General features: G+C 40.6%; 1 protein-coding gene and 2 long non-coding RNA genes across 12 annotated transcripts in view; 1 reads left to right on the forward strand and 2 right to left on the reverse strand.

Annotated features, from left to right (window-relative positions):
- The window catches only part of ATXN3 (ataxin 3), a 36,177-nt gene extending 20,089 nt beyond the window's left edge, over positions 1–16,088 (forward strand). For 3 of the 4 annotated variants that reach the window (XM_059182473.1, XM_059182472.1, XM_059182475.1), the window contains 3 exons: positions 301–397; positions 6,267–6,364; positions 11,830–16,088. In XM_059182473.1, coding sequence (XP_059038456.1) covers positions 301–397; positions 6,267–6,364; positions 11,830–11,924 — 290 coding nt within the window. In that variant the 3' untranslated portion in view covers positions 11,925–16,088. Of the gene's footprint in view, positions 1–300; positions 410–6,266; positions 6,365–11,829 lie in introns of those variants that run through there. The other variant, XM_059182474.1, reaches the window with a different exon arrangement.
- On the reverse strand, positions 2,165–12,988 carry LOC131836755 (uncharacterized). Of its 5 annotated transcripts, XR_009355750.1 has the most exons (4): positions 12,854–12,988; positions 11,765–11,886; positions 3,600–3,783; positions 2,165–2,447 (listed from the first exon to the last, which is right to left on the reverse strand). It is a non-coding gene; the product is annotated as an uncharacterized LOC131836755 (long non-coding RNA). The 5 variants fall into 5 exon arrangements; XR_009355748.1 differs by lacking the exon at positions 2,165–2,447 and having other exon boundaries at positions 2,757–3,783; XR_009355749.1 differs by lacking the exons at positions 2,165–2,447; positions 3,600–3,783 and adding an exon at positions 5,366–5,861.
- On the reverse strand, positions 15,179–24,395 carry LOC131836754 (uncharacterized). 3 transcript variants are annotated; one of them, XR_009355747.1, is made up of 4 exons: positions 24,278–24,395; positions 23,274–23,411; positions 22,134–22,220; positions 15,179–17,844 (listed from the first exon to the last, which is right to left on the reverse strand). It is a non-coding gene; the product is annotated as an uncharacterized LOC131836754 (long non-coding RNA). The 3 variants fall into 3 exon arrangements; XR_009355745.1 differs by lacking the exon at positions 22,134–22,220; XR_009355746.1 differs by lacking the exons at positions 22,134–22,220; positions 24,278–24,395 and adding an exon at positions 23,551–24,271.
- Between the last annotated feature and the right edge of the window lie 337 nt (positions 24,396–24,732).

Here is a 24,732-nt window from a genome sequence, read left to right on the forward strand (position 1 = left end):
AGTATAAACATAGGGTTGCTTCAATTGGTAAATAAAGGGTTGCCTGGGTGGCTCGTTTGTTTAACTGACTGCTTTCGGCTCAGGTCATGATCCTGGAGTCCTGGGATCGAGTGCCACATCAGCTTCCTGCTCAGCGGGGAGTCTGCTTCTCCCTCTCACCCTCCCCTTTCTCATGCTCTCTTTCTCTCTCATTCTCTCTCTCTCTTTCTTAAAGAAATAAATAGAATCTTTTAAAAAAATTCTTAGTTTTTAATCTTTTTAAAAAAATTGGTTTTTTATTCTGTTTTCTTTTGTTTTCAGGTAGTTCCAGAAGCATATCTCAAGATACTCCACACACCTCAGATACACATCTGACTTCAGAAGAGCTCCGGAAGAGAAGAGAAGCCTACTTTGAAAAGTAAAGTAGTTGGTACAATATTAAAATTGCATATTTAATGTGTGCTTTGTCTGTTGTGTCTACAGTTTATACGTGTAGAGCTTTGGTTTAAACTATTTTATTTGGATTCTCGCCTTTCAAAAGATTGGTTATACTCTGAACCCTGTGAACATCTGAGTGTATTTTTTTTTTAATTTATGATGAATGAACTGAAATGATAACTAGTTTTAGGGAAAACCTTTGCCTTGATACCAATTAAGTTTATATGAAATAAGGTGAAGGAAACCCATTTGAATTTCAGTCATCAAAAGAAAATGGACCAAAGCAAGAACAATGCCTGGTGATCCTCTGGATATGCTTCTTGGTTATCTGACCAATCCTGCAAAGTTCTTCTGTCACTTAGCAGGAAAAAGAGCATTGTAGTCAGGAAACACACTCCCATCTCAGATAGAGGTGGTGGTTCATTGTTCTGATGGTCACTTGAGGGGTTATTGCAGGCCTATTGGCAGAGGGACGTGGGGGAAAACTGTAAATTTGAATCATCAGCTCCCAAAATCCAACTGCTTAAGTGCTCTCAAATTAGAAAATAAAAATGTCATCCTTCCCAGTAATTACCATGCACAAGTTGTCTTCCCTTTTTCTTCTTTTAAGGACAAAACTTTATTTTTAAAGGTTACATAGTAAAGTAAAGGCTACACAGATAGGTAGATACTCAGATCCTCTGATCCCAGACCAGAAACCAGAAGTCCAGTGGCTGAATCTGGCCTGTTCACTGTGTTTCATCAATTCTGAGATGTATGTATTTTCACATTTCAACATAAGCATCTCACAGTCATAATTGGCAGTATTAGATGAATCTAAAATATTGGCACATTTTACATATGATGGTGTAATGAAGATAATATTTACCTTGTTTTCTGTTTTGTTTTGTTTTTTTAAGTCACAGCTCAGAAATATATGAAGGAAAGTTCTGATCAGCTGACAGCCTCTTAATGTGAGATATTTCTAGTCTTTATTCAGTGATAGATTAATGGATTTAATTATATAAAATTTCAAAATAGTGTTTATTAGTGTTTCACTTCCCTTCAAATTTTTAATTTTCTTACTTTTTAATTTTGATAAATTTCAGATATCTATAAAAGTAGGGAAACCAGCATAATGAACCCCTGTTTACTTAACGTTGCCCAGCTTTAACCAATGTCAGGCACATGGCCAGTGTAGTTTTCTGTGCCCCCATCGCCTCTGCTTTCCCCTCTCCTACCACCAAGCTAGGATTATTTTGTGACATCTAAATTATTTTATCCTTTCATCCATTTTTTTGGAATATAGTGAAATGTTATTGTCACACTATAATATTAATAATTACCACATGATAATTGTTAGTAATTCTACAGTATCATCAAACGTCTAGTTAGTGTTAAAAATAAGGGGTGCCTGTCTGGATTAGTCAGTGAAGCAGGTAACTCTTGACCTTGGAGTTAAGTTTGAGCCCCACATTGGGTATGCATATTATTTATAAAATCTTTTTTTTTTTTAAAGATTTTATTTATTTATTTGACAGACACCGAGATCACAAGTAGGCAGAGAGGCAGGCAGAAAGGGAGAGGAAAGCAGGCTCCCTGCTGAGCAGAGAGCCCAATGCAGGGCTTGATCCCAGGACCCTGAGACGATGACCTGAGCTGAAGGTAGAGGCTTAACCCACTGAGCCACCCAGGTGCCCCAAACAGATATACTTTATAGCAAAACTACGAAATTCACAAGTAGACCTAAGAAAAAGAAGATTTTTTATACTTTAAAAAACAAATCCCTTTTTTATTTTTTTTTTTAAATTTTCTTTTAGTTTTTTTGTTTTGTTTTTTTGTGGCAGTTGGGCGGGTTGAAAATGTGGAACTTTAAGATATTTCATCTTTATCATGGAGAGGATTTAAAATGTTTGAGAGTCATTGCAGCTCCTTCCAGGTTGGAGGTTAGTTGACTGGGTAGGAAGATGTGCAGTGATGGTTTCCAGCTTCAGTTTCATCATCTGCCTCCTGGTCTGACCTTGAAAATACTGCTGGGAACTTAAGGAGAACTAGAGAATGTTTTACAGTCACATTTTGCTGAAAAGAGTTAAGAGCTGACTTCTTGATGTTTCTTTTCAGCATTGTCTAAGCATTCAGAATCTTGTAAGACTCATTAGTAAAGGAGCTGAGAAAAAATATTAGTCTCTAATATTAGGCCTTTCACTAGAATTCCTGATTACTTAGACTACAAGCTTCAGTCTTTGGGAACTGAGCTCTAAGGTTATTGAGCTAATAACTCTTTGTTCCTGCTGACCCTCTCTAAATGGGCCCTGGTGCTAACTTGTTATTCAAACAAATTTTGAATTCAAAATAAGGGGTTTTTTTTTTTCCATTCAAAGGGTTTATTATTCATTCAAATCGTTTTTTTCCCCTATACAGTATTTGAAGCTTCATGCCTAATGTAGTAACCACAGTATTCATGCATCAAGCATAAAAATACTGTTTAAAAACCTACTTGTTAAAAAGTCATAGTCAGTGGGGGCACTTGGATGGCTCAGTTGGCTAAGTGTCCAACTCTTTTGATTTCTGCTGAGGTCATGATCTCAGGGTTGTGAGATCCAGTGCTGCATTGGGCTCCCCACTCAGCAGGGAGTCTGCTTCTCTCTCTCTCCCTTTGCCCCCATATGCACATATGTGCATTCTCTCTCCCTCTCACTGAAATAAATCTTAAAAACAAACCAATAAAGTCATTGTTAATGAATACTAAGTAATATGTCCATAGCCAAGATATATTTTCCAGTAGTAATCTCTAAACCCATTACCTATTACTAAACCCCAAGTAAAACTTTTACATATATCAGCAATGTTACTATAATACCTACCTTAAAAACTCACAAATTGAGTGTCAAATTAGATAAAGTGTGTAAAACTATTGTGTAAAGTATTCCACAAATATCTTAGTTCCCAAGAATTTTTAATTCTTCTCCACGTATAGCTCTGAAATGATACAGATTCTTTCCTCTGTTACTAAAAAAGCATTTCCCAACAAAGAGGGAATTACTGGCATTGTCTTCGTGGTCATGGATTGCTATGATTTTTTTCATTGTTTAACACTTGAGCTCAGTACCCAGTGGCATGGCATAATAGGATTCAGTTTAAGAAACAAGCTAGTAGAGGTATTTTAAGCAGGAAAATACTTAGTACAGAAACTCAGTGCTTACCCAGTCTTAGGAAGAGCTAGAGGTATAGTCTTTAGGCCAGGCTTCCAGAATTCCAAAGACCAGCTTGTTTGAAGAGCTGTGTCCACTGCCCCAGTTGTCATCATGGGGAATTGGGATATATGGAGTTGAAGAACACACTGCTGTGGCTGTCATCCTAGGATCAGGAAGCTGCCACCACAGTTGCCTAGACATGGGAACACAAAATCTGGCCCCCACTGCAGCTGGCATGAAGCAGAATCCTGGCACGGCAGCTCCCTGACTTGACTTGCCAGCAGAGAACAGCCAAAGCAGCAGGAGGATGGTTGTGTCTCATTTCTGCGAGTGCTTAATTGATAATCAGAATCCTAGCTGTACAGAGACCTAAGATGATGTTTTTAGCTTTCTAGCCTCTGATTCCTAGGGCACATTCAAAGCCACAGTGAAAATGGTGCCGCTTTGCTGTTCAGACATGTTGCATATTACTATGTCATCAAATATGAAAAGTGTCAAAATTGTTTCAAGGTTGGCAACTCATTTACTTCTCACTTTTCATAAATTTAAAGTAGAATAAAGGTTATCCCTCTTAAGGTCACTGCCTCACCTACCGCGCTCCTGAGTTCTGACATACTGTCTTGATTGAAGGGGGAAAGGGCATGGAGAGAGAGCTGATGGGCCAGGATTTTCCTCCCGCCTCACAAGCCTGTCTCATGCACATCCCAGACTCAGGGTGTGCTGGTGGGAGCATCCTGCCGTCTTGGGCATCGTTAGTCCCGCATGCCTGAGAATAAACTGAGACAAATGTCGGTATACTTGGGTTTTCTTTGTTACTCATATTTAAAACAGAAGATTGAGACTCTAAGGGGAAAAAAGTATGCTATTCTATTAATAGTGTTACTGGTAAATTTAACATACTGGTTCCTTTAAAAATCCTTCTAAACATTTATTTTTAAAGCTATGGCTTCTCAGAGTATCAGCTTTTTGTAAGGTTCATCTAATTTTCAACATATATGTCTGCATATGATGTGAAATAATTTGAAATTTATGTAAAAGCAGAAATAGTTAACAGAATTCCTTTATACCTTTTGCCCAAATTCCCCAATTGTTGACATTTCTGAGGGGTTTAAACGTAACTTGCAGACATGATCTCCCATTACATCTCAGTACTTCAGTATGTATTTTTTTATATACAAGGACACTGTCCTACATATTTATTTATTTTTTAAAGATTTTATTTATTTATTTGACTGACAGAGATCACAAGTAGGCAGAGAGGCAGGCAGAGAGAGAGGAGGAAGCAGCCCCCTGCACCACCACCCCCCCCCGCCAAGCAGAGAGCCCGATGTGGGGCTCGATCCCAGGACTCTGAGACCATGACCTGAGCCGAAGGCAGAGGCTTTAACCCACTGAGCTACCCAGACACCCCTGTCCTACATACTTAGATCATAACCACCGTGTTAAAAGTTTTAAAATGTGGATTTTTCGGGCGCCTGGGTGGCTCAGTGGGTTAAACTGCTGCCTTCGGCTCAGGTCATAATCTCAGGGTCCTGGGATCGAGTCCCCCATCAGGCTCTCTGCTCAGCAGGGAGCCTGCTTCCTCCTCTATCTCTCTGCCTACTTGTAATCTCTCTCTGTCAAATAAATAAATAAAATCTTTTATAAATAAATAAATAAATAAATAAATTTAAAAAATGTGGATTTTTGACATTGTTTTTCTATCTGAAGAAATACAGGGAAAATTTATTTATTTATTTATTTATTTATTTTTAAAGATTTTATTTATATATTTGACAGACAGAGATCACAAGCAGGCAGAGAGGCAGGCAGAGAGAGAGAGGAGGAAGCAGGCTCCCCGCCGAGCAGAGAGCCCGATGTGGGACTCAATCCCAGGACACTGAGATCATGACCTGAGCCGAAGGCAGCGGCTTAACCCACTGAGCCACCCAGGCGCCCCAGGGAAAATTTATTTTAATGCAATAAATGGTACTGAAACTTGATCATGCATCTTAAAGTTACATTCTTTCATTGATCAAATATTTGGTGAATGCCTGCTAATGTGACAGGCACTATTTTAGGCACTTGGGAAACGAGATAAAGTTTGTGTTCTTGTTAGCTGATGCTCGAAAGAGGGAGACACAGAGTATCAGATGGTGATAAGTTGATGCCAGAAATGGAAATGGATCAGCGATGAGCTAATGAGAGTACTTGGAGACTGCTGCCGGTGGCTGGTCAGGAAAGGTCTCTCGGAGGACATGCTGAATCTCAGAGCTGGAGGACAAGGAGGAGCTGGCCATGGAAAGATCATGTTAATTTGCGTGGTAGTTGGGATGCTTTATATTCTCAAAGGTGCTTATTTTTAGTGACTTCAACAATATTAAGGATCTGTAAACCAACATGTTTGCATAAGAATAGCTACCAGCAAATGCTTATGTTGATGTGTTATTTTGTGGTGAAAATCTTTACCTGTTAATCTGATAATTCAGATTTTGTATCTAGGGCTCCTAGGATCCGCACTGTGATACTTTCAAGTAACATAAATCGGACTTATTGCTTTGGCATTCTTTTGTGGAGTTCGTGACAATGACTCTTGTTTTGTGGAACTTTATATTTTCCATGTGAATACTTTTTCTCATGGCATATTTATTCTTAAGGTTTGTTTTTTTAATGTACATTCACTTTTGACTGTTTCAGGCAGCAGCAGCAGCAGCAGCAACAGGGTCCTCCGGGACAGCTTTCACAGCCGTGTGAGAGACCGACCACAAGTTCAGGAGCACTGGGCAGTGATCCAGGTATGCATCTCTGCGCATGCTCTGACACAGGCTCCCTGTGATCTTGGCTTTACAGGCCTTTTTTTCTCCCCTCCTTAATATACTGAAACTCTTGTATAACTTCATAATCTACTAAATCCTTAGATTAAGAAGCAGGCAGACTAGAGTACTCAGTGAATATGTTTCTTTAGAATTACAAACAACAGGGCACCTGGGTGGCTCAGTCATTAGGTGTCTGCCTTTAGGTTGGATGATCCCAGGGTCCTGTTGGGCTCCCTGCTCAGTGGGAAGCCTGTTTCTCCCTCTCCCCCTGCTCATGTTCCCTCTCTCACTGTCTTTCTGTCAAATAAATAAATAAAATCTTAAAAAAAAATTATAAACAATACAATGCAATTATAAGTTGCAATTATAAAAACAATGCAATTATAAAAACAATGCAACTATAAATTGCAATACTTGCAATTTAGAGTAATTAATAATTCTCCAAAAATTTCTCAGATATAATGGATACTAATAGTTGGAAGATGAATACATTTTACCCCCTGAAAAACTAAAATGCCCAAGTATAGTCTAGAATTATTTATCAGGCCTTGGTTTAATAGGTCTTAAACTTTGGTCAGTTATTGGTAGTACAAGTTGAGTAAGAAAACAATTGTATGTGACAAAGGCCAAGAAAATTCAGATGGGCAAAGATTTGAACAGATCCTTCACCAAACATATGGTTGACAAAGAAGCCCATGAAAATATGGTCACTATTAATAATCATTAAGGAAATGTAAGTTAAAATACAAAGAGATACCATTGCACACCTTATTATAAGAATGGTTTAATAAAAAAATAAAATCGAGAGTACCAAATGCTGGCTAGGATCAGAGCAGCTAGACACCCATACATTGTTGGTAGGAATATAAAATGGTACAGAAACTTTGGAAAATGGTTTAGTATTTTCTTATAAACTTAAATGTACACTTAACCATATGATTCAGTAGGCCCCACTCCTAGGTATGTAACCAAGAAAAAAAAATAAAACATAAGTGCCCAGAAAAACTTGCAGGTGAATGTTCACTGCAGCTTCATTTTTAAAGATTTTATTTATTTATTTGACAGAGAGAGAGAGATCACAAGTAGGCAGAGAGTCAGGCAGAGAGAGATAGAGAAGCAGGCTCCCCACTGAGCAAAGAGCCTGATGTGGGGCTTGATCCCAGGACACTGAGATCATGACCCAAGCCGAAGGCAGCGGCTTAATCCACTGAGCCACCCAGGCACCCCACAGCAGCTTCATTTTTAATTATCAGAATCTATAAGTTACCTAACTGTGGTCCTTCAGTGGTGAGTGTATGCACAAACTGTGGTACTTGCAAACAGTGGACTACTATTTCACAATAAAAAGAAATGAACTGGTGCTTTTCCCTATTCTCCTGCTATTTACAGCTAATAACCGTGGACATTTATAACAAATGTAAGAAAATTCTGAAAGGCAGAGAGAAGACAGGCTGTATAGGAGGCTCAAGGACCAGAGGAATGACACAGTAATGTGTAACCTGGATTTTCTTTTTGTCTCACATATTCTGGACTTGGTGCTGAAGTAGCCACAGTAAGGATGAAGTAATAAAGCCTGTTCTGTATGGTCAAAAGGGACTACTTAGCAAGTAAAAACTTTGAGATAATAAATACTCTATTCCAGCCAAACAGGATTAGGTAAATAAACTGGCCTTACTGTCACCCCACGCCATCGACACAGACCAAGTAGGAGGATAGACTGGTATCCCAGTTGCCAGGAACGAGGTGTACCTCCTGCTTCCCCTGGCCAGGGTGGTGTCAGAGAAAGCCATGTGGGAAGCTGGGACTTTAGGTCCCTCCAGGAGACAACGAGGGGCTCTTTCCCATGGTATCCATGGTTGTAGGGAGCCTAGACTTCCCCCCACCAATACAATGTGGAGGCATCCCTCTGGCTTCTTGCCTGGCTGGTTTCAAAAGAGGCCCAGTGGAGAATTGGAGTTAGTGATTTGAGGCACTAAGGAGGCCATACCCAGAATGTCGGTGAGAGGCGGTAAGGAGGCATTCCTGCCCCTTCCGGTCAAGGAGCTAGCAGTGGAGAACAGTGAGGAGCCAGAACCCCCACATGGGCACAGAAGTAATGATCACACACACGCTCCCTGTCTTGGGCTGCAGCAGGGCAGTGCCCCTCTCCCCCACTTGGTGCTATGTCAGAAGAAGCCTCCTAAAAGAGAAGATTTAAGTAAGACCTATAGTCTTACAAAATGCAACACCACAGATGTTTAGGATGTGATCAGAAGTGTTACCATACCAAGAGCCAGGGAAAATTCAACTTGATTGAGAAAAGACAGTTCATAGATACCATTACCAAAATGACACTGGTATCAGAATAAATTCTCACAAGGCTTTTTAAAGCAGCCATCATAAAAATGCTACACTAAGCAATTATGAACATGCTTAAAATAAATGAAGAAACAGAAAGCTTCAAGAAAAGAAATAGAAGATGAACTAAATGGAAATTTTAGAGCTGAAAAATAATAATACCTGAAATTTGAAAGTGCAGTGGTTGGATTCAACAGGTAAATGGAAGGACAGAGGAGAGAATCCATGAACTTGAGGACTGTTGCCCATTCTGAGCAACAGCGAGAATTAGACTGGAAAAAATTAACAAAACCTGTGGGACTATAGTAGAAGATCTAATGTGCCATGGGAATCCTAGGAGATGAGGAGGGTGGGGCTGCAAAAATACTTGAAGACATAATGGCTGAAAATCCCCAGCTTTGGCAAAAGATATAAAACTACAGAATCAGGGTACCTGGGTGGCTCACTAGGTTAAATGTCTGACTCTTGATTTTGGCTCAGGTCATGGTCTCAGAATGTAAGATCAAGCCCCATGTTGGACTCCACACTGTGCATGAAGCCTGCTTAAGATTCTCCCTCCCTCCCTCCTTCTCTCTCTGCCCCTCCCTGCCTAATAAATAAATTAATTAATTAAATAGAACTGCAGAATTAAGAAGCCAAGTGTAGCTCTGACAGTTAAGCACAAAGAAATTTATGCCAGAACATCATAGTCTAACTTCTGAAAACTGAACAAAAGAGGAAAATCTTGAAACCAACTAGAAAAATCTTGAAACCAACTAGAAACATCTTGCCTATAGAAATTTGTATGATAGCACATTTCTCACCTGAAATCACGGATATCAGTAGGAAGTGGCACAAGTTTTTTTTTTTTTTTTTTAAGATTTATTTATTTTACAATCTTCAAGCATGCATGAGCAGGCAGGGGCAGAGAGAGAATCTTCAAGAGATTCTCCATTGAGCACAGAGCCTGATCTCATGACCCTGAGATCCTGACCTGAACCAAAATCAAGAGTCAGATGCTTAAACAACTGAGCAACCCAGGTGCCCTTCATTTTTCAAGTGTTGGAAAGGAAAAACAACCCAGGGGCACCTGGGTGGCTCAGTCGGTTAAGCATATGCCTCTGGCTCAGGTCATGATCCCGGACTTCTGGGATTGAGTCCTGAGTCAGGCTCCCTACTTGGTGAGGAGTCTGCTTCTCTCTCTCCCTCTGCCCTCTCCCCCTTACTGGTAGTTTCTCTCCCTCCCTTTCTCAAATAAACAAGATATTAAAAAAAAGAAAAAAAAAAAAAAGGAACCCTAGAATTCCCAGTGAAAATTTCCCTCAGGAATGAAGAGAAAAATTAAGAGAATTTTCATTTGTAGACCCATCCTAAAATAATGGCTAAAGGAAGTTTTGTAAATAGAAATAATGGGGGCGCCTGGGTGGCTCAGTCATTAGGAGTCTGCCTTCCGCTCAGGTCATGATCCCAGGGTCCTGGGATCGAGCCCCATGTTGGGCTCCTTGCTCAGCACCTGCTTCTCCCTCTCCCACTCTCCCTGCTTGTGTTTCCTCTCTCGCTGTATCTCTCTCTGTCAAATAAATAAATGGAATCTTTAAAAAAAGAAAAAAACAGAAATAATAAGAATTAATCTGGGAACATTAGAAAGAAAAAAAGAAGAGTAGTAAGAGTAAAAATATGGGTAAGCAATAGATACTGCTCTCCTTTTGAGTTTTCTAAATTATGTTGGATTGAAGCAAGAATTAGAATATTGATTTTGCTTTTAGTGTATATGTAGAAAATATTTAAGGCAATTACATTATAAATGGTAGAATAAAGGGAGGTGAAATTTCTATGTTTTTCAGTCATTCTGGAAAATAGTTTGTCAATTTCTTTAAAAACTGAACTTGTACCTACCATACAACCCAGCAGTTACACTCCTGGACATTTATCTCAGAGAAATGAACACTTAACCTTTTCATGTAAAAACCTGTACACAAATGTTCATAGCAGTTTTATTTCTCATAATCAAAATCTGGAGACAACCAAAATGTTCTACAGAAAGGCAGAGAAGTTTAAACAAGTGGTAGTATATCTATGAAATACTACTCAGGACTAAAAAGAAACCAGCTCTTGATACATGAGCAGTTTGGTTGTCCCTCAAGGGCACTATGCTAAGTGCAGGAAAGATTTGTTACAGTGTGGTTATATTTGTGTAACATTATAAAAATGACAAATTTGGGGGCACCTGGGTGGTTCAGTCGGTTAAGCATCCGCCTTTGGCTCAGGTCATGATCCCAGGGTCCCGGGATTGAGTCATGCATAGGGTTCCCTGCTCAGCCAGGGAGTCTCCTTATCCCTCTGCCTCTCCCCCTACTTGTGTTCTCTCTCTCTCTGTCAAATAAATTAATAAAATCTTCAAAATAAAAAATAAAAATGAAAAATTTGTAGAGATGGAGAACAAATTAGTGGCTGCCTGCAGTTAGGGAAGTTGTGGGCAGAGAAGTAGGTGTGAATCAAGGGACAGCAGGAAAGAAATCTTTGTGGTAGTTGAACAGTTCTCCGTCCTGGTTGTGGTGCTGGTGGTTACACAAATCTACACATGTAACGAAATAGCATAGAACTACACACAACTTTGTACCAATGTCAATATCCAAGTTTGGGGGGGCTGTAGTTCCTTAGGATTTAACTATTGGGTGAAATTGAGCCAAAATGTACACAGGAGCCCTTTGAACTATCTTTGCAACTTCCTGTAAATAAATTGTTTAAAAACAAGATAACAAAGGTAACAAATTATGTATATGTATGTATACACACACACACACGAAGTTTAATTTTTCATTTAGCATAATGTACTTGTTTTGAAATATAGAATAAATGTATTACGGGGATTGACCACAAAGGGGCAGCATGTGCAAATTTGGGAGAGCAGTGGGCAGGTCCGGATCTGGTGGTGATGGTAGTTATATGGCTCCATCCATTTGTCAAAACTTATAAAACTGTAAGAGTGCATGTTACTTTATTTAAGTATTAAAATTTTTAAAAGGAAGCTATAGTAGTCAAATGTATTTTCTAAGAGCTTACCTTTTGATGACTTTAAGAATCTTCTAGAAACATCTGAGAGAGATGCTTGTTTTCTTTCCCAACAGGAGATGCTATGAGTGAAGAAGACATGCTTCAGGCAGCCGTGACCATGTCTTTAGAAACTGTTAGAAATAATTTCAAAACAGAAGGGAAAAAATAATACCTTTTACAAATCATTTAGATACTCATATTTTCCAACATTATTATTCTGTGTGGTTACAGCATAGAGGGTCCATTTTAGTAATGTGTCAAACAACGTTCAACAGAGGAGATAAGACTGTTAGGTGGTTTGCAACAAAAAGATGAGAAAGTGGAAAAATGCACCAGTTGTGGGACTAAATAGTGATCCTCCAAACACTAGCCAAAGAGGCATTTAGCAATTAAAGAAATTTAAAATAGTTTTCTAAATGTTCCTTTTTCTTTCTTGAGTGTGCAATATCTCACATGTCTAAAATTAGGGCATTTTTCTTGGATCTTTTTGCAGACCAACTAATTAACTCTTGCCACAGAACTTTTTCCATACATGTTCTCATCTTTTCTGTTCAGGTTGTTTGACTCACTTTCCATTATCTCATAGTTGCTTTTCTTTCTCATTAACCAAGTTAACCTTTTAGGACAGTGTCTCTTTTCTGTGTTGATAGTAGTAACAGTTCCAGAAAGATCTGCTGCTTTCCCTGAAATTATGTAGCGTGCCCTTGGATGTTTCTCATGTTATTTCTCTAATCACAGTTTCTTTGCTACTTGGTTTTCCTTACTTTTCTACAGCTCTTTTGAAAGATGGTAATCTTTCTGGAGGTTTTGCTTTTTAAGCCCTCTAAGATGGGATCATTAGTTCATGATTCTGGTGCATTCCAAAATGCTGAAATCAACAAGTATTTGAGAATAAATGAGAATTTTTTTTTAATGTGTGAGCACATCCTTTTCTAGATGTTTTATAAATGTCTTCTCAATTATGTTAGACTGTCACAGCTCTGCTGTGACTTTTTCTCCTGTACCTTGATATTTCCTTTTCTCCAATTGAGAAAAATAGGAGAAGCACAGTATGTAAGCAAGTTTCCTTCTGTGTCAGACTTCACAAATAATACCCACCATGAATGTATGGGAGACAAAGTTTGGCTTTCAATTTAGTGGCAGCTTCATTTTATTCTCTCTTGTGACCGGAGCTCTCTTGTTTACAGTGGAGTCACGGGACATAGATGTCTGCTTCTGCTGCATATCTTGTAGTAGGTATTATTTTCTAGAGATGATGATCTGGAACATGAAATTAATCTACTAACAAAAGTACATTTACATTTATACTGTGATTTGACACTCACATCATGTTTAAATAGCTTAAGAATTACAGAAGTCACACAGTACTTAATGGGTCTGTAAATAAGAAAGCCTTTAGTTTTGATAAACATTCTTTAATTGGGATGCACAGAAAGTTTCTTGCTGTGTCAGTACAGTGGTATGATTTTGGTGAAAATTAACTATGTCTCTCTGAAATAGACATTTCGGATCCTGTCACTTACTCCCCATCCCTCATTCTCCACCCCCTTTGAAGCCCTTTGAAATGTTGAATTATTCATAAGCTGAAAGTTAGGAAATTTCAGCTAACAACATAGAAAATTAAAGTATGATATGTTGCCATAACTTGTGTATGGCTACACATTTTATCAGGGAAATTTTTTTGACCTAGGATTTATTGCTGAGTTGAAAGGAGATGAAAAAACACCTTTTATGATTATGAAATAGCTTTTTTTTTTTTTTTTTGGATAGAGACAAATTTTTTTTAGTCATTATTTGGTGCCAAATAACGTTTTCTGAAGTTTCCCTTGCAAAAGTAGACTGTTTTACTTTAAAATCTAAAGTTTTCTTTTGAGAATTGAAAATGTTTCAGAAGAGTTATAAAACTTTAGAATTGCAAGGGACATTGGCTTTAGTACTGCTCCCTCAAGATTTATAAACCAAAATATTTTAAGAGTGAACATTTCTGTAGTAATCCCCAATATACTTGTCCTATTTTCCATGGATATTAGTTTTTACCTTATCCCATTGGAAAAATCCATTAAACTTTTCATACACGAATGAGTGACTTACCTAATATAAAATGAGAAAAGAAATATGCATTTGAAAGTTTTAACCTTAGAGTTTATAAAGTTCTTATATTACACGCCTTTCTTAAAGCACTTAAGGAAATATGGCATGTTGACCTTCATTTAGGGATTTTTTTTTTCCTCTGCAGCAGAGTTGAGCACACATTGAATACATTTGAATGTGTTTAGTTTATTTTGAATATTGCATTTGGCAGGCAGATCCAGAATGACTAGAGAACTGCCAAATTTTTGGATTGGCTTAAACTTAATTTAGATTCCATTCCTTAATTGATTGGCCAGTATGAAAAGATGCCAATGCTCATAATTATAGTATCAGAAAACTTAGTTATACAAAGTTATAGTTCATACATCAGGAACTGTTATTTACTGTAAGCAACCTGCAAGAAAGTCAGAAACAATGAAATTCACAGTAGCTGTCCTGCTCAGAACTCTATATAAAGATTTCCATTCTGTTTTACCAATTGGGAACACCTTAATGTTTAATATTTAAACTACTGGTATCATTTTTCTAATGTATAAATTGCGTTACCAGGATAAAATACGTACAGTGGTTATGCTAGTGTTTAAACACATTTTGGAACCACTTTCATATTTTGAGATGTCAAAAATATAATAAGTATTTATGTTTTAAAAATTCACAGTAGTTTAAAGAAATTAACAGTAGTTAACCTCTGCTCTAAAATCATCAATAAACATTTTTACAGTAATTCACATACAGATATTTCAGTAATGTAAATTGAAAAGATTGCTGCAAGTAAACTATATTTTAACTTTTAAGATCCTGATCGAATAATTTACAATTCACAGAATACTTAAGGAGGTGCTTTTTTTTTTCTTTAAAACTTGATTTTTCTTAATTAAGACTTTATTCATGCCAAAGTTAATGAAAAAAGTTCAACACTGGTTGAGGGTCATTATAGGCAAAACTACCAATAGTCTGTGGTTTTTCATGTAATACTCAGTTGAATAAAGTAAATTTTATTCCTGTCAGAGCCTGAATCACATTTTTAATGTCTGCATGTTTGATACTCTTTTTAAATAGTATCATGCCAGTGCCAAGATTTACTAAATGTGTTAAAATTGGCCTATTGGGCCCACACAAATTTAAAGAAGATTGAGTCAGTGCGTAAGCAAAATACAGTGATAGAAATTAAAATATCTCCAGTTGAAATAAATCTCGATGTCAAGAGAACTCAATAATATTGATGCCTTCCTATTTAAAACTTTATGTGCAACTGGAAAGCCCAATGACCACTACTCTAAAAGTAAATAGTTTGTTGTATCTGGGCCCTAACAAGTACAGAGATATTATATATGTGACCTTAATTAAGAAAAAACAGATTGGATAACTAATCCTTTCAGCAGTGTCAATAATTTTTCATATTTTCAAAAAAAAAAAAAACCTTTCCTTTATTCCTGGCCCCTTTATGAAGCAGCATCTTCTGCTAAAGAGATAAACTGGCTTGTATTTTTTAAAGTCTTACATTAGCAAAAATGTTTTGTTCCGTTTTACTTTCATGAATGAAAAGATTATTGACACAGTTGTTTAATTCTTGAATTTTTATTTTTTTTATTTGAAGATCTTTGCTTTTATTTTTGCAAAATGTTCTGGCATTTTAAGAATTAATACTAGTTACAATTTCTAAACTTACAGTAATTGGCATGTTTAACAATAGTGTATCAGTAAATATATTAAGACTGTGGATTCATAGACAAGGAATGGGAAGCAATAGTGAAATGTATGTAAAAATTCCTGACTCGTTTAGGAAGCACTTCACCTTCTTGCATAGTTCAAAGGTGAATGTCTCCAGGAACTTTTTAAAATTTTTTTTTAAAGAGAAAGATGTACATTGGAATGTGAAAAATTAATTTCTATAACACTGGACTACTAGAAATAACTTTGTAAAAATTACTGTTCTGTATAAACTATTTGAAATTCAAGTACAAAGAAAACACCTGAAAAGCATTGTCTTTTGGCCATGACACCAGTGCACTGTGGCGGTGCCATTTGCTCAGGACCTAACTCCGTAGCCCTCTCTGTGTGTGCCCTCCCTCCAAGTTCTGTTGCAGTTACTACACACACAGGTCTTCCTGTCTGGTCCTTAGAAAAGCCGGGCTTCCAAAGCACTGTTGAACACTGAGGATTCTATTGTTAATGTGGATGTTCGATGAGTTGTATTTTAAATATCAAAGATTATTAAATAAAGATAATGTTTGCTTTTTTATTTCTGTTTTTATTTGTGTTGATGGGTTAATTCCTAGCCTTGCTAATTAAGCAAAGGATGGTGGGAAGACCAGCTGCCTCTGCACCACCTGAGAGCTTTCCAGAAATGCAGAGCTTTAGGCCACACCTACTAACTCAGGACCTGTGTTTTTAACAAGACCCCCAAGGAATCACATGCAGATTCAAGTATGAGAGGCTTGTTTTATGGGCAGTTTGTGACAAATAAAAGGGGTGGGGCACTGATAATCCATTCCAGCTCACTGCTGCCCAAGGGCCCACTATTACTGGAACCTCTCATCTTTTCTTAGAGATGCTAGGTCCAAAATTTTACTTGAAATCTGATTTTTAAATGGTTGCTCCATTGCTTCTATAACCCTGAGGGCCAAACAAAGCACGTTGGTAACAATTTTTTAGGAGTGCTGTTTTTTCCTCCTCCAACTCTGGACACCAGAATCCAACTGTAGTAATTCGAACACTTGGACGGATCGAGGGTTCTAGAATCCTCAAATCATAATGAGGGTTATATATCCATTTTATCCTTAATTAGGGTTGGGCAAGAATATTGAAATATAAAATGTTCAAACTGATTACATGAATCTTAGCAAAACCTCCTAGCTTTGTGCTTAGAAGGACCGTTTCGTTGAATTTGGATGCCACCAAATGGCTCTGATCTCATCAATACCTACTTGTGGGCCCCATGAATTTTAAGTTGAAGACCCATTTTATACGTTAGTTGATATAAAAGGGAATTTGAGGGTTGTCTTTATCCCCAAGATTTGCATGTTTGGGGACTCTTTAACCATTTTGTCACCAAAGGCTCAAAAGTTCATTCTTTAGGGGCGCCTGGGTGGCTCAGTGGGTTAAAGCCTCTGCCTTTGGCTCAGGTCATGATCCCAGGGTCCTGGAATTGAGCCCCGCATCAGCAGAGAGCCTGCTTCCTCCGCTCTCTCTGCCTGCTCCTCTGCCTACTTGTGATCTCTGTCAAATAAATAAAATCTTTAAAAAAAAAAAAAAAAGTTCATTCTTTAAGTAATTTGGGTTGGGCTGACCTACTCTCTCGACGTTTCCCCTTTACACACTGTGGTCCTAGCAGGCCTCCTTTGGGTCTTTCCCACCCCCCGGGTGCTCCCTAACATTCTCCTCGCTCCCTTCCCTTTGCTCGTTTGATATCCCTGCCCCAGAAGTCTGTTGGCCACCCCCTTGCTGGGAGGGCTCTTTCAACGGGGCTACCACCCTTTGCTGTGCCCTGTTCTCCCCCACCATCGTTCCAGTGCTTTCTGTGTTGGGAACGGCAGCCTGTCTCGGGCTGCTAGCAAGAAACGATCACTGTGGCATTCATTCACTCATTCAGCAAAACATCCGAGCACTCCCTGTGTGCCAGGCGTGGTTCTGGGTCCTTGGAAATAAGAGTCATGAGTCAGATAATGTGCTCTTGTCCTTGCATTCTGGCTGGCTGTTACACAGAGGAAACCTTTCATGAGCATAACTTCACAACATGTAAAGAACTGTGCTTGTTCTGTGAGCTCCGAAGACAAACAGGGTGATGCACTGGAGTGTGATTGAGAGGGAGGACCGCTCGTTCTGGATGCAAGGAAAGGCCTGCGCAGAGGTGACCTTCACGCAGACACCTGGTAATTCCTGAGGCGGCCCTGCAAAGGTGAGGGGCGAGAGACCGGCCTGAAGAAACGACAAGCACAGCAGCTCTGAGGTGAGGGCTGGGTTGTGTCCGAGAGAAATGGAGAGAAGGCTGGAAGAGGCTAGCAGGTAGTGAAGAGAGATGGAATTAGGATGTAGACAATTTCTGCAAGCTTTTATAAATACAGATAAGTTTGTATTGTTCTATAATACCAAGCCATCTGCTTCCATTTTCTAAAATAGCCCCCACTTCTTTCTAGAATAGTCCCAAGACTTTTTAAAAAAAATCTTTTTTTTAAGGATTTATGAGAGAGAGAGAGAGAGAGAGAGAGCGAGAGCATGCGTGAGTGTGAGCAGCGGGGAGGGGCAGACAGAATGAATCTCCAGTGGACACCCAGCTGAGAACAGAGCCTCACTCGGGCTCAATCCCCCGACCCTGAGATCATGACCTGAGCCAAAATCAAGAGTCAGACACTTAACTGACTGAACCACCCAGGTGCCCCCGAAAAAATAATCTTTTAAAAAGTTTATTAACTACATCTACCAAAGATCACGCCAGTGCTCACCTTCAGCAACCCCAAAAACTGGCTGTATTTTAGCATTAAAGATGCTGCTTAACATACCTGAGATCAGGATTTCAGGCAAGCCTCCCATTCCCCACCTGTGCATTTTGTTTTTCTACCTCCCATATCTATGCAATTGTTTTCATCACTATCAGACAATTATAGTTCGTTTTGAAATCTTAGCGTCATATTTTGGTTGGTAATCCACATCAACTGTAGCGATTAATACCCAGATATTACCCAGTTACTCTGCGCCTTTCGTCCAGGACGCCATCATATTATGGTAAGCATGAGCAACAGTATCATTGCTCTTCACTTGGACTTCAGCCTTTAGATTTGGTGGTTGGAGAAAAACAATATAACTGACTTTATTAGCTCTAAGTTTTTTCTCTCTCAGCTCAAGAAAACCAGAGCTGATTGGGCACTACATAGTGTAAAGAATTTTTTTTTTCCTCTTAAGAATCTGCTTTCCGGCGGCACCTAGGTGGCTTAGTTCGTTAAGCCTCTGCCTTTAACTCAGGTCATGATCTCAGGGTCCTGGGATCAAGCCCCCTGTTAGGCTCCCTGCTCAGCGGGAAGCCTGCTTCTCCCTCTCATCCCCAGCTCATGCTCTCTATCGATATCTCTGTGTCTCTCTCAAATAAATAAATTTTTAAAAAAATCTTTAAAAGAATCTGCTTTCTGTATTTTTTTTAAGATTTTATTTATTTATTTGACAGAGATCACAAGTGGGCAGAGAGGCAGGCGGGGGCGGGGAGAAGGCTCCCCGCTGAGCAGAGAGCCTGATGCGGGGCTCAATCCCAGAACCCTGGGATCATGACCTGAGCTGAAGGCAGAGGCTTTAACCCACTGAGCCATCCAGGTGCCCCTGCTTTCTGTATTCTTGCTTTACATACATGAATGGCTTCATTGCTAAGATCGATTCATGGTTCAAGAGAGCTGCTGCAGGCGGGGACCATGGTTACATCTGCATCCCAGCAATTAGAAAGCAAAAGGATGATGGAAGAAGGCCATGTGCCCATCCTTTTTTAAAAATATCTGTGCTTAAAGTGGGACTTGGATTCACGACTCTGAGATCAAGTGCCCCATGCTCTACTGAATGAGCCAGCCATGTGCCCCCATGTGCCTTTTCCTTAAGGTTACCTCCTTGAAGTTGCATATGCCATTTCCACTTACATTTACATGGGCCAGAACTGAATCACATGGCCCTTCTCAGCTATAAGACGTTTATTTGGGTTGGTCATGAGTCTTAGCTTGGGCATCCTAGAGGCAGACCCTGAGATGAGGATTCCTGTGAAAGTTATTTATTTATTTATTTATTTTACGTGTTTCCAGGGGCACCTGGGTGGCTCAGTCAGTTAAGCGTCTGACTTCATTTCAGGTCATGATCTCAGCGTCCTGGGATTGAGTCCCCTCATTGAGCCCTGCATCAAGCCCTGCACTGGGCTCGCCGCTCAGCAGGGAGTCTGATTCTCCCTTTCCCTCTGCCCCACCCCTACTCATGCACTCTCTCTCTCAAATAAATAAAATCTTTAAAAAGAAAAAAAAAGTAATTCCAGGAAGAAAGGGAAGGGTAAGAAAGTGGAATAAGGAAAGGAAGCCAAGCAAGGGTATAACAATAAGCAAAGGCTTAATCCTGCAGACAGATCCGGTCGGATACAGTATATTCACATCTTGGAATTGTTACATCGTGGGCAGGGAGCTGCATCATTTTATTTTATTTTTTTTAAAGATTTTAATTATTTATTTGACAAAGAGAGTAGGGGGTATCAGGCTCCCCGCTGAGCAGAGAGCCCGATGTGGGGCTCGATCCCAGGACCCTGAGATCATGACCTGAGCCGAAGGCAGAGGCTTAACCCACTGAGCCACCCAGGCACCCCTCATTTTAAATACTACTACACGGGGTTGTCTCAGCATCTCTGGGAACACACACAGTTCCTCCAGCAGAGGAACACCTGTTGAGAGTGAAAGCACCCCAAGAAAAGGTGTGCACAAAAGAGGTAAAAGGATGAAGGGGTCAGGGGCCCCGGCATTTTCTGCTATACCACGCATCCAGGCAACAAGGGAGGGTTCAATAACTGTGTGTGAAGTGGAGAACACACTCTGGGAAACGATTAGCCACTGCTAGATGAGGCGACAGCAGAAGTGAGATGTGTGGCATTTTGGGCAAAGATGGAAAGTCTGTACAGGACTGAGCAGAGCTGAGGAGGCCGAACACTGTGTTGAAGAGAGGTGCACGCAATAGCAAACAGGAGACAAAAGCAACAACTATCTTGGAAGGTGGGGGTGAGATGTGGACTGAAATCAAGAGGATTGATTTAAAGTCTCCAAAACTAGCAGAGACCCCAGAGAGGAGGCACTAACCAATTAAAACAAAACAAAACAAAAAAACAAAACACAACGCTTTTAAATAATTTGCTGAACTAAAAGATATAGTTTTTTAAAGTGTTTGCTGAATGCCCAGCATAATGAATGAAACTATAAACAACCGATTGCAAAACACATCACTATTAATTTCAGAGCATCGGGGCACCTGGGTGGCTCAGTCGGTTAAGCATCTGCTTTCAGCTCAGGTCACGATTCCAGGGTCCTGGGATGGAGCCCCTTGTCCGGGCTCCCTGCTCATCAGGGAGCCTGCTTCATGCTCTACCTGCCACTCCCCCTGCTTGTGCTCTCTCTCTCTCTCTGATAAATAAACAAACTAATTAATTAATTATTTAAAGTGAAATAAAGTGGGTTTTTTTTGCTTACACTTGCATAAATAAACCCATTTAGATAGTTTTCTCACAAGAAATGAACTTTTTTTTTTTTTTCTGGAGATGTATTGATGATCCCACCACTTGAGAAACCAGGTTCCAGCTGATAATAATATTGTTGTTTCCTTTTTTGTTTGTTTGTTTGTTTCCAGCCATTGAGATTTCAAAAGTCCTAGGTTCAGGGGTTGCCTAGGTGGCTCAGTCATTTAAGAGTCCAACTCTTGGTTTCAGACCAGGTCATGATCTCAGGGTCATGAGTCAGCCCTGCATCGGGCTCTGCAATGGGTATGGAGCCTGCTTAACAGTCTCTCTCTGGGGGGCGCCTGGGTGGCTCAGTGGGTTCAAGCCTCTGCCTTCAGCTCAGGTCATGATCCCAGGGTTCTGGGATCGAGCCCCACATGGGGCTCTCTGCTCGGCAGGAAGCCTGCTTCCTTCTCTCTCTGCCTGCCTCTCTGCCTGCTTGTAATCTCTGTCAGATAAATAAATAAAATCTTTTAAAAAAAATTTAAAAAAAGAGTCTCTCTCTGCCTCTGCACCACCCCCTCCCTCTCCAGCCCCTAAAGAGCATGCTTGTGGTCTCTTAAAAAAAAAAAATCCTAGATTCAGAATTTCAGGTAAGCAACCTAGTCCCCATCACCTGGAGCCACTCAGATTCATGGGCTCTCTCTGATGTGATATGTTTGATTGTGCAGGGGTGGTTTTGCTACTCATTGTGTGATAGTGAACATCCATGTTAGCTACAGGGATATTTGGCAGGAAAAGGAGAAGTTATCTTCAGCCCTTCAGCCCAAACTTCATTAAAAGTGGATGTCTTCTTTTTATTATAAAAAATTTCAAATACATGCAAAAGTAAAAGACTATTATAACGAACCTCTGTGTACCCAGCTTCAATAATGATCAATCCCTGGCAATTACTGTTTCATCTATTCTGCTCCCATTATTTTGCAGCACATCCCAAACATCATGCTATTTATCAGAATCATTCTTTAAGTCTCTTGGGCCATAGTTCATCTCATAGGAAAAAAACATACCCCATAAGGAACTTATAGGACATAGCTTTTTATGCTAATTACTTTAAAATTATGTAAATACCTATAATTGTGCTTGTTTTCTTCATTAATTGCAGCATCTTTATGGCATGACAAGGATTTACAGGATGGCGCTCCAGAGAATGTGCAGCTGTAGGCAATAAAAGCTTGATTTACACTAGCTAAACTTTTCACTGTGGTCCAGAAACTCACAACTTCATGTGACTCCTGTGTTCAGGGCAGCTTCCCACTCTGCTAATGCTGCCCGATCCTACACAGTAAAAGCCAGAGTCCTTACAATATGGCCTACAAGGCCCTATGTGATCTGTGCCCTCCCACTCTGACTTCTTGGTTCTTATCACTTAACCAGCCTTCCCCACCCCACTCTACTCTAACCATCCTTGCCTTTTTGCTATTCCTCTAACCTGCCAAAGACCCTCCTGCCTCAGGACCTTTGCATTAGCTGTTATTTCCTGCCTGTACCACTCTTTTCCATAGATATCCACATATCTCAAAGTTTTCTTTTCCTAAGTAAGCTTACTTAGGCCCTATGTGGAGCTTAAACTCACAACCCTGAGATCAAGAGGTACATGCTCTACCGACTGAACCATCCAGGCGCCCTGACATTTCTCATTCTCTTAATACCTTCAAGTATCTGTTCAAATATCACCATATCAGCGAGGCCTTCCCTGACTACCTTCTATAACATTACAAGTGCCCTCTCTCCTATCTTTTCCATATGACCCTTACCCTGTGTTTTTTTCCTCCAAGTGGTCATCACTACTTGTCTGTATTTACTACATTTTATTTATCATTTATTCCTTCCCAGTAGAATGCTCCATTAGACCAGAGCTACATGTTTTTTTTTTTTTTCTCCTGCCATACTCCCACTACCCAAAATAACTATACACACATCAACAGGTCATCCGGATGCCACATTTTTGAAACCTTATAAACACTTAAATAGAACTCACCAGGTACCAGGCACTGTTCCAAGCTCTTAAAAATATCACCCTATTTAATCCTCCTAATGACCCCACCCAGTAGACACTATTATTATCATTTTCCATTTTACAAAAGAGAAACTGATGCACAGAGAGGTTAAGTAACCCACCCAAGGTCCTACCTACAGCTAGTAAGTAACAGCTCCAGGCAGTCAAGCCTTGGAGCCTGCATATGCAACCCTTGGGCACTGATGTCTTACCCAGAATGGGATGCAATTTTCTTTTGAAAGCATTCAGATTTCAGGGAGAACTACTATTGCCTGGTGCCATCAGGTTCTCCATAGTGGAAGCATTCCCAATGTTCCAGTCACAAACAGTGCACTCTGTGGTGACCCCTCCTGTAAACAAAATCAGAGAGAAAGATGCCAGTATTTAGTGCTATGCTTAAAAGGACTGCAGACCTATTCTTTTTAAAGCAAAAAACGTCATCATCTCTCTGGCCAGGTAACGTGCGACCGGTACCATTGCGTCAAGTACCTGTAAGTCACGTGACTTTTCTTCCTCTGGGAAGCAAAGCAAGCGAGGCGGGACACTCCGCTGTGTGCACCCACTCGTGTAACAGGGCTGAGAGGGATGGGGACTTGCACAGGTAGTGCTACCAACACCATAGAAGAGTTTCTGTTAGGAAAGCATTTCTTCATAATAAGTTGTCCCGCTGTCCTTTACTGAGTTATTATTTCTTAAAGGTGTTCTGTGTTTTAACTTCATGGGTTACATCGGCTTCCTGAACCAGGCGCTTGGAGTATTAGAGAAGGCAGGATTTCAGTGACGCCTTGTAAAGTTACCAGGGAAAATGACTACTGCGGAGAGTAACAACGTGTGTTTCTTGCCTGGACACGGGTTTGCTGCCCATCGCTTCTATCTGTGTATCCTGAGCCCCTACCCCAGCGGAGGGCATAGAGCAGCCCGAGACACTGATGCAGAATCAACGTAGGACTGTGCTAAGTAAAACCGTTTGCGGCGCAGTGCAGCGACCCCGCCACCTGAGAGCCCTTGCACCGCGGTAGTCAGAATTAAAACTCAGGTTTCACCGACACCGCGAAGGTTCAGCGGCTTCCCGGGGCACGTCCGCTTCCAGGGGCCCACCTCTCACGAACAGCTCGGCCTGAAGCGCAGGTGCAGCGGGCGGGGACAGCCGCTTCACCCCTGGCGCTTGAGACCACTCCCCCAGAGGCCGAAGCCGGCGCGCTACGTGGAGGCTGACCTTGCCCTGCTCCGGAGGTTTGCAGCCCCAGCGAGGCGCTCTCGGTCCTCCGCGATCCCACGCTCCCTTGCGCCAAGGACACGTCCGGCAGCTCCGCAGAGCCCTTCTACGCCAGCGCGGCGCCTCTCTATGATCCATTGCCGCGTTCAGAGTGGGTGTCATGGCGGCCGGCGTCGAGTTGGCAGGAGTTGCCCTCGGAACTGGGGAAAGTCCCTAAAGCAGAAGAAGAAGTGGCCTATCCCGGACGTGGGGAAGTCTTGGGAATGAGCAGAGGCTTCTCGGGGTTGACAGTGGCACCGGAGGCGGGCCCCCGGTAACGTGCCAGGTCAGGCCTCTGCGTTTCTAGGCAGAGTCCGGCGGTTGATGGGAGCCCCCCGAAGCCGGCGTTGCCTAGGAACCCTTCATTGTGTTATCGAATCTGGAGTGTTTTGATTTGGACTGGTTCGGTGAAGGCG

This window comes from Mustela lutreola, chromosome 7 (genome assembly GCF_030435805.1).
Source record: "Mustela lutreola isolate mMusLut2 chromosome 7, mMusLut2.pri, whole genome shotgun sequence".
Lineage (NCBI taxonomy): Eukaryota > Metazoa > Chordata > Mammalia > Carnivora > Mustelidae > Mustela > Mustela lutreola.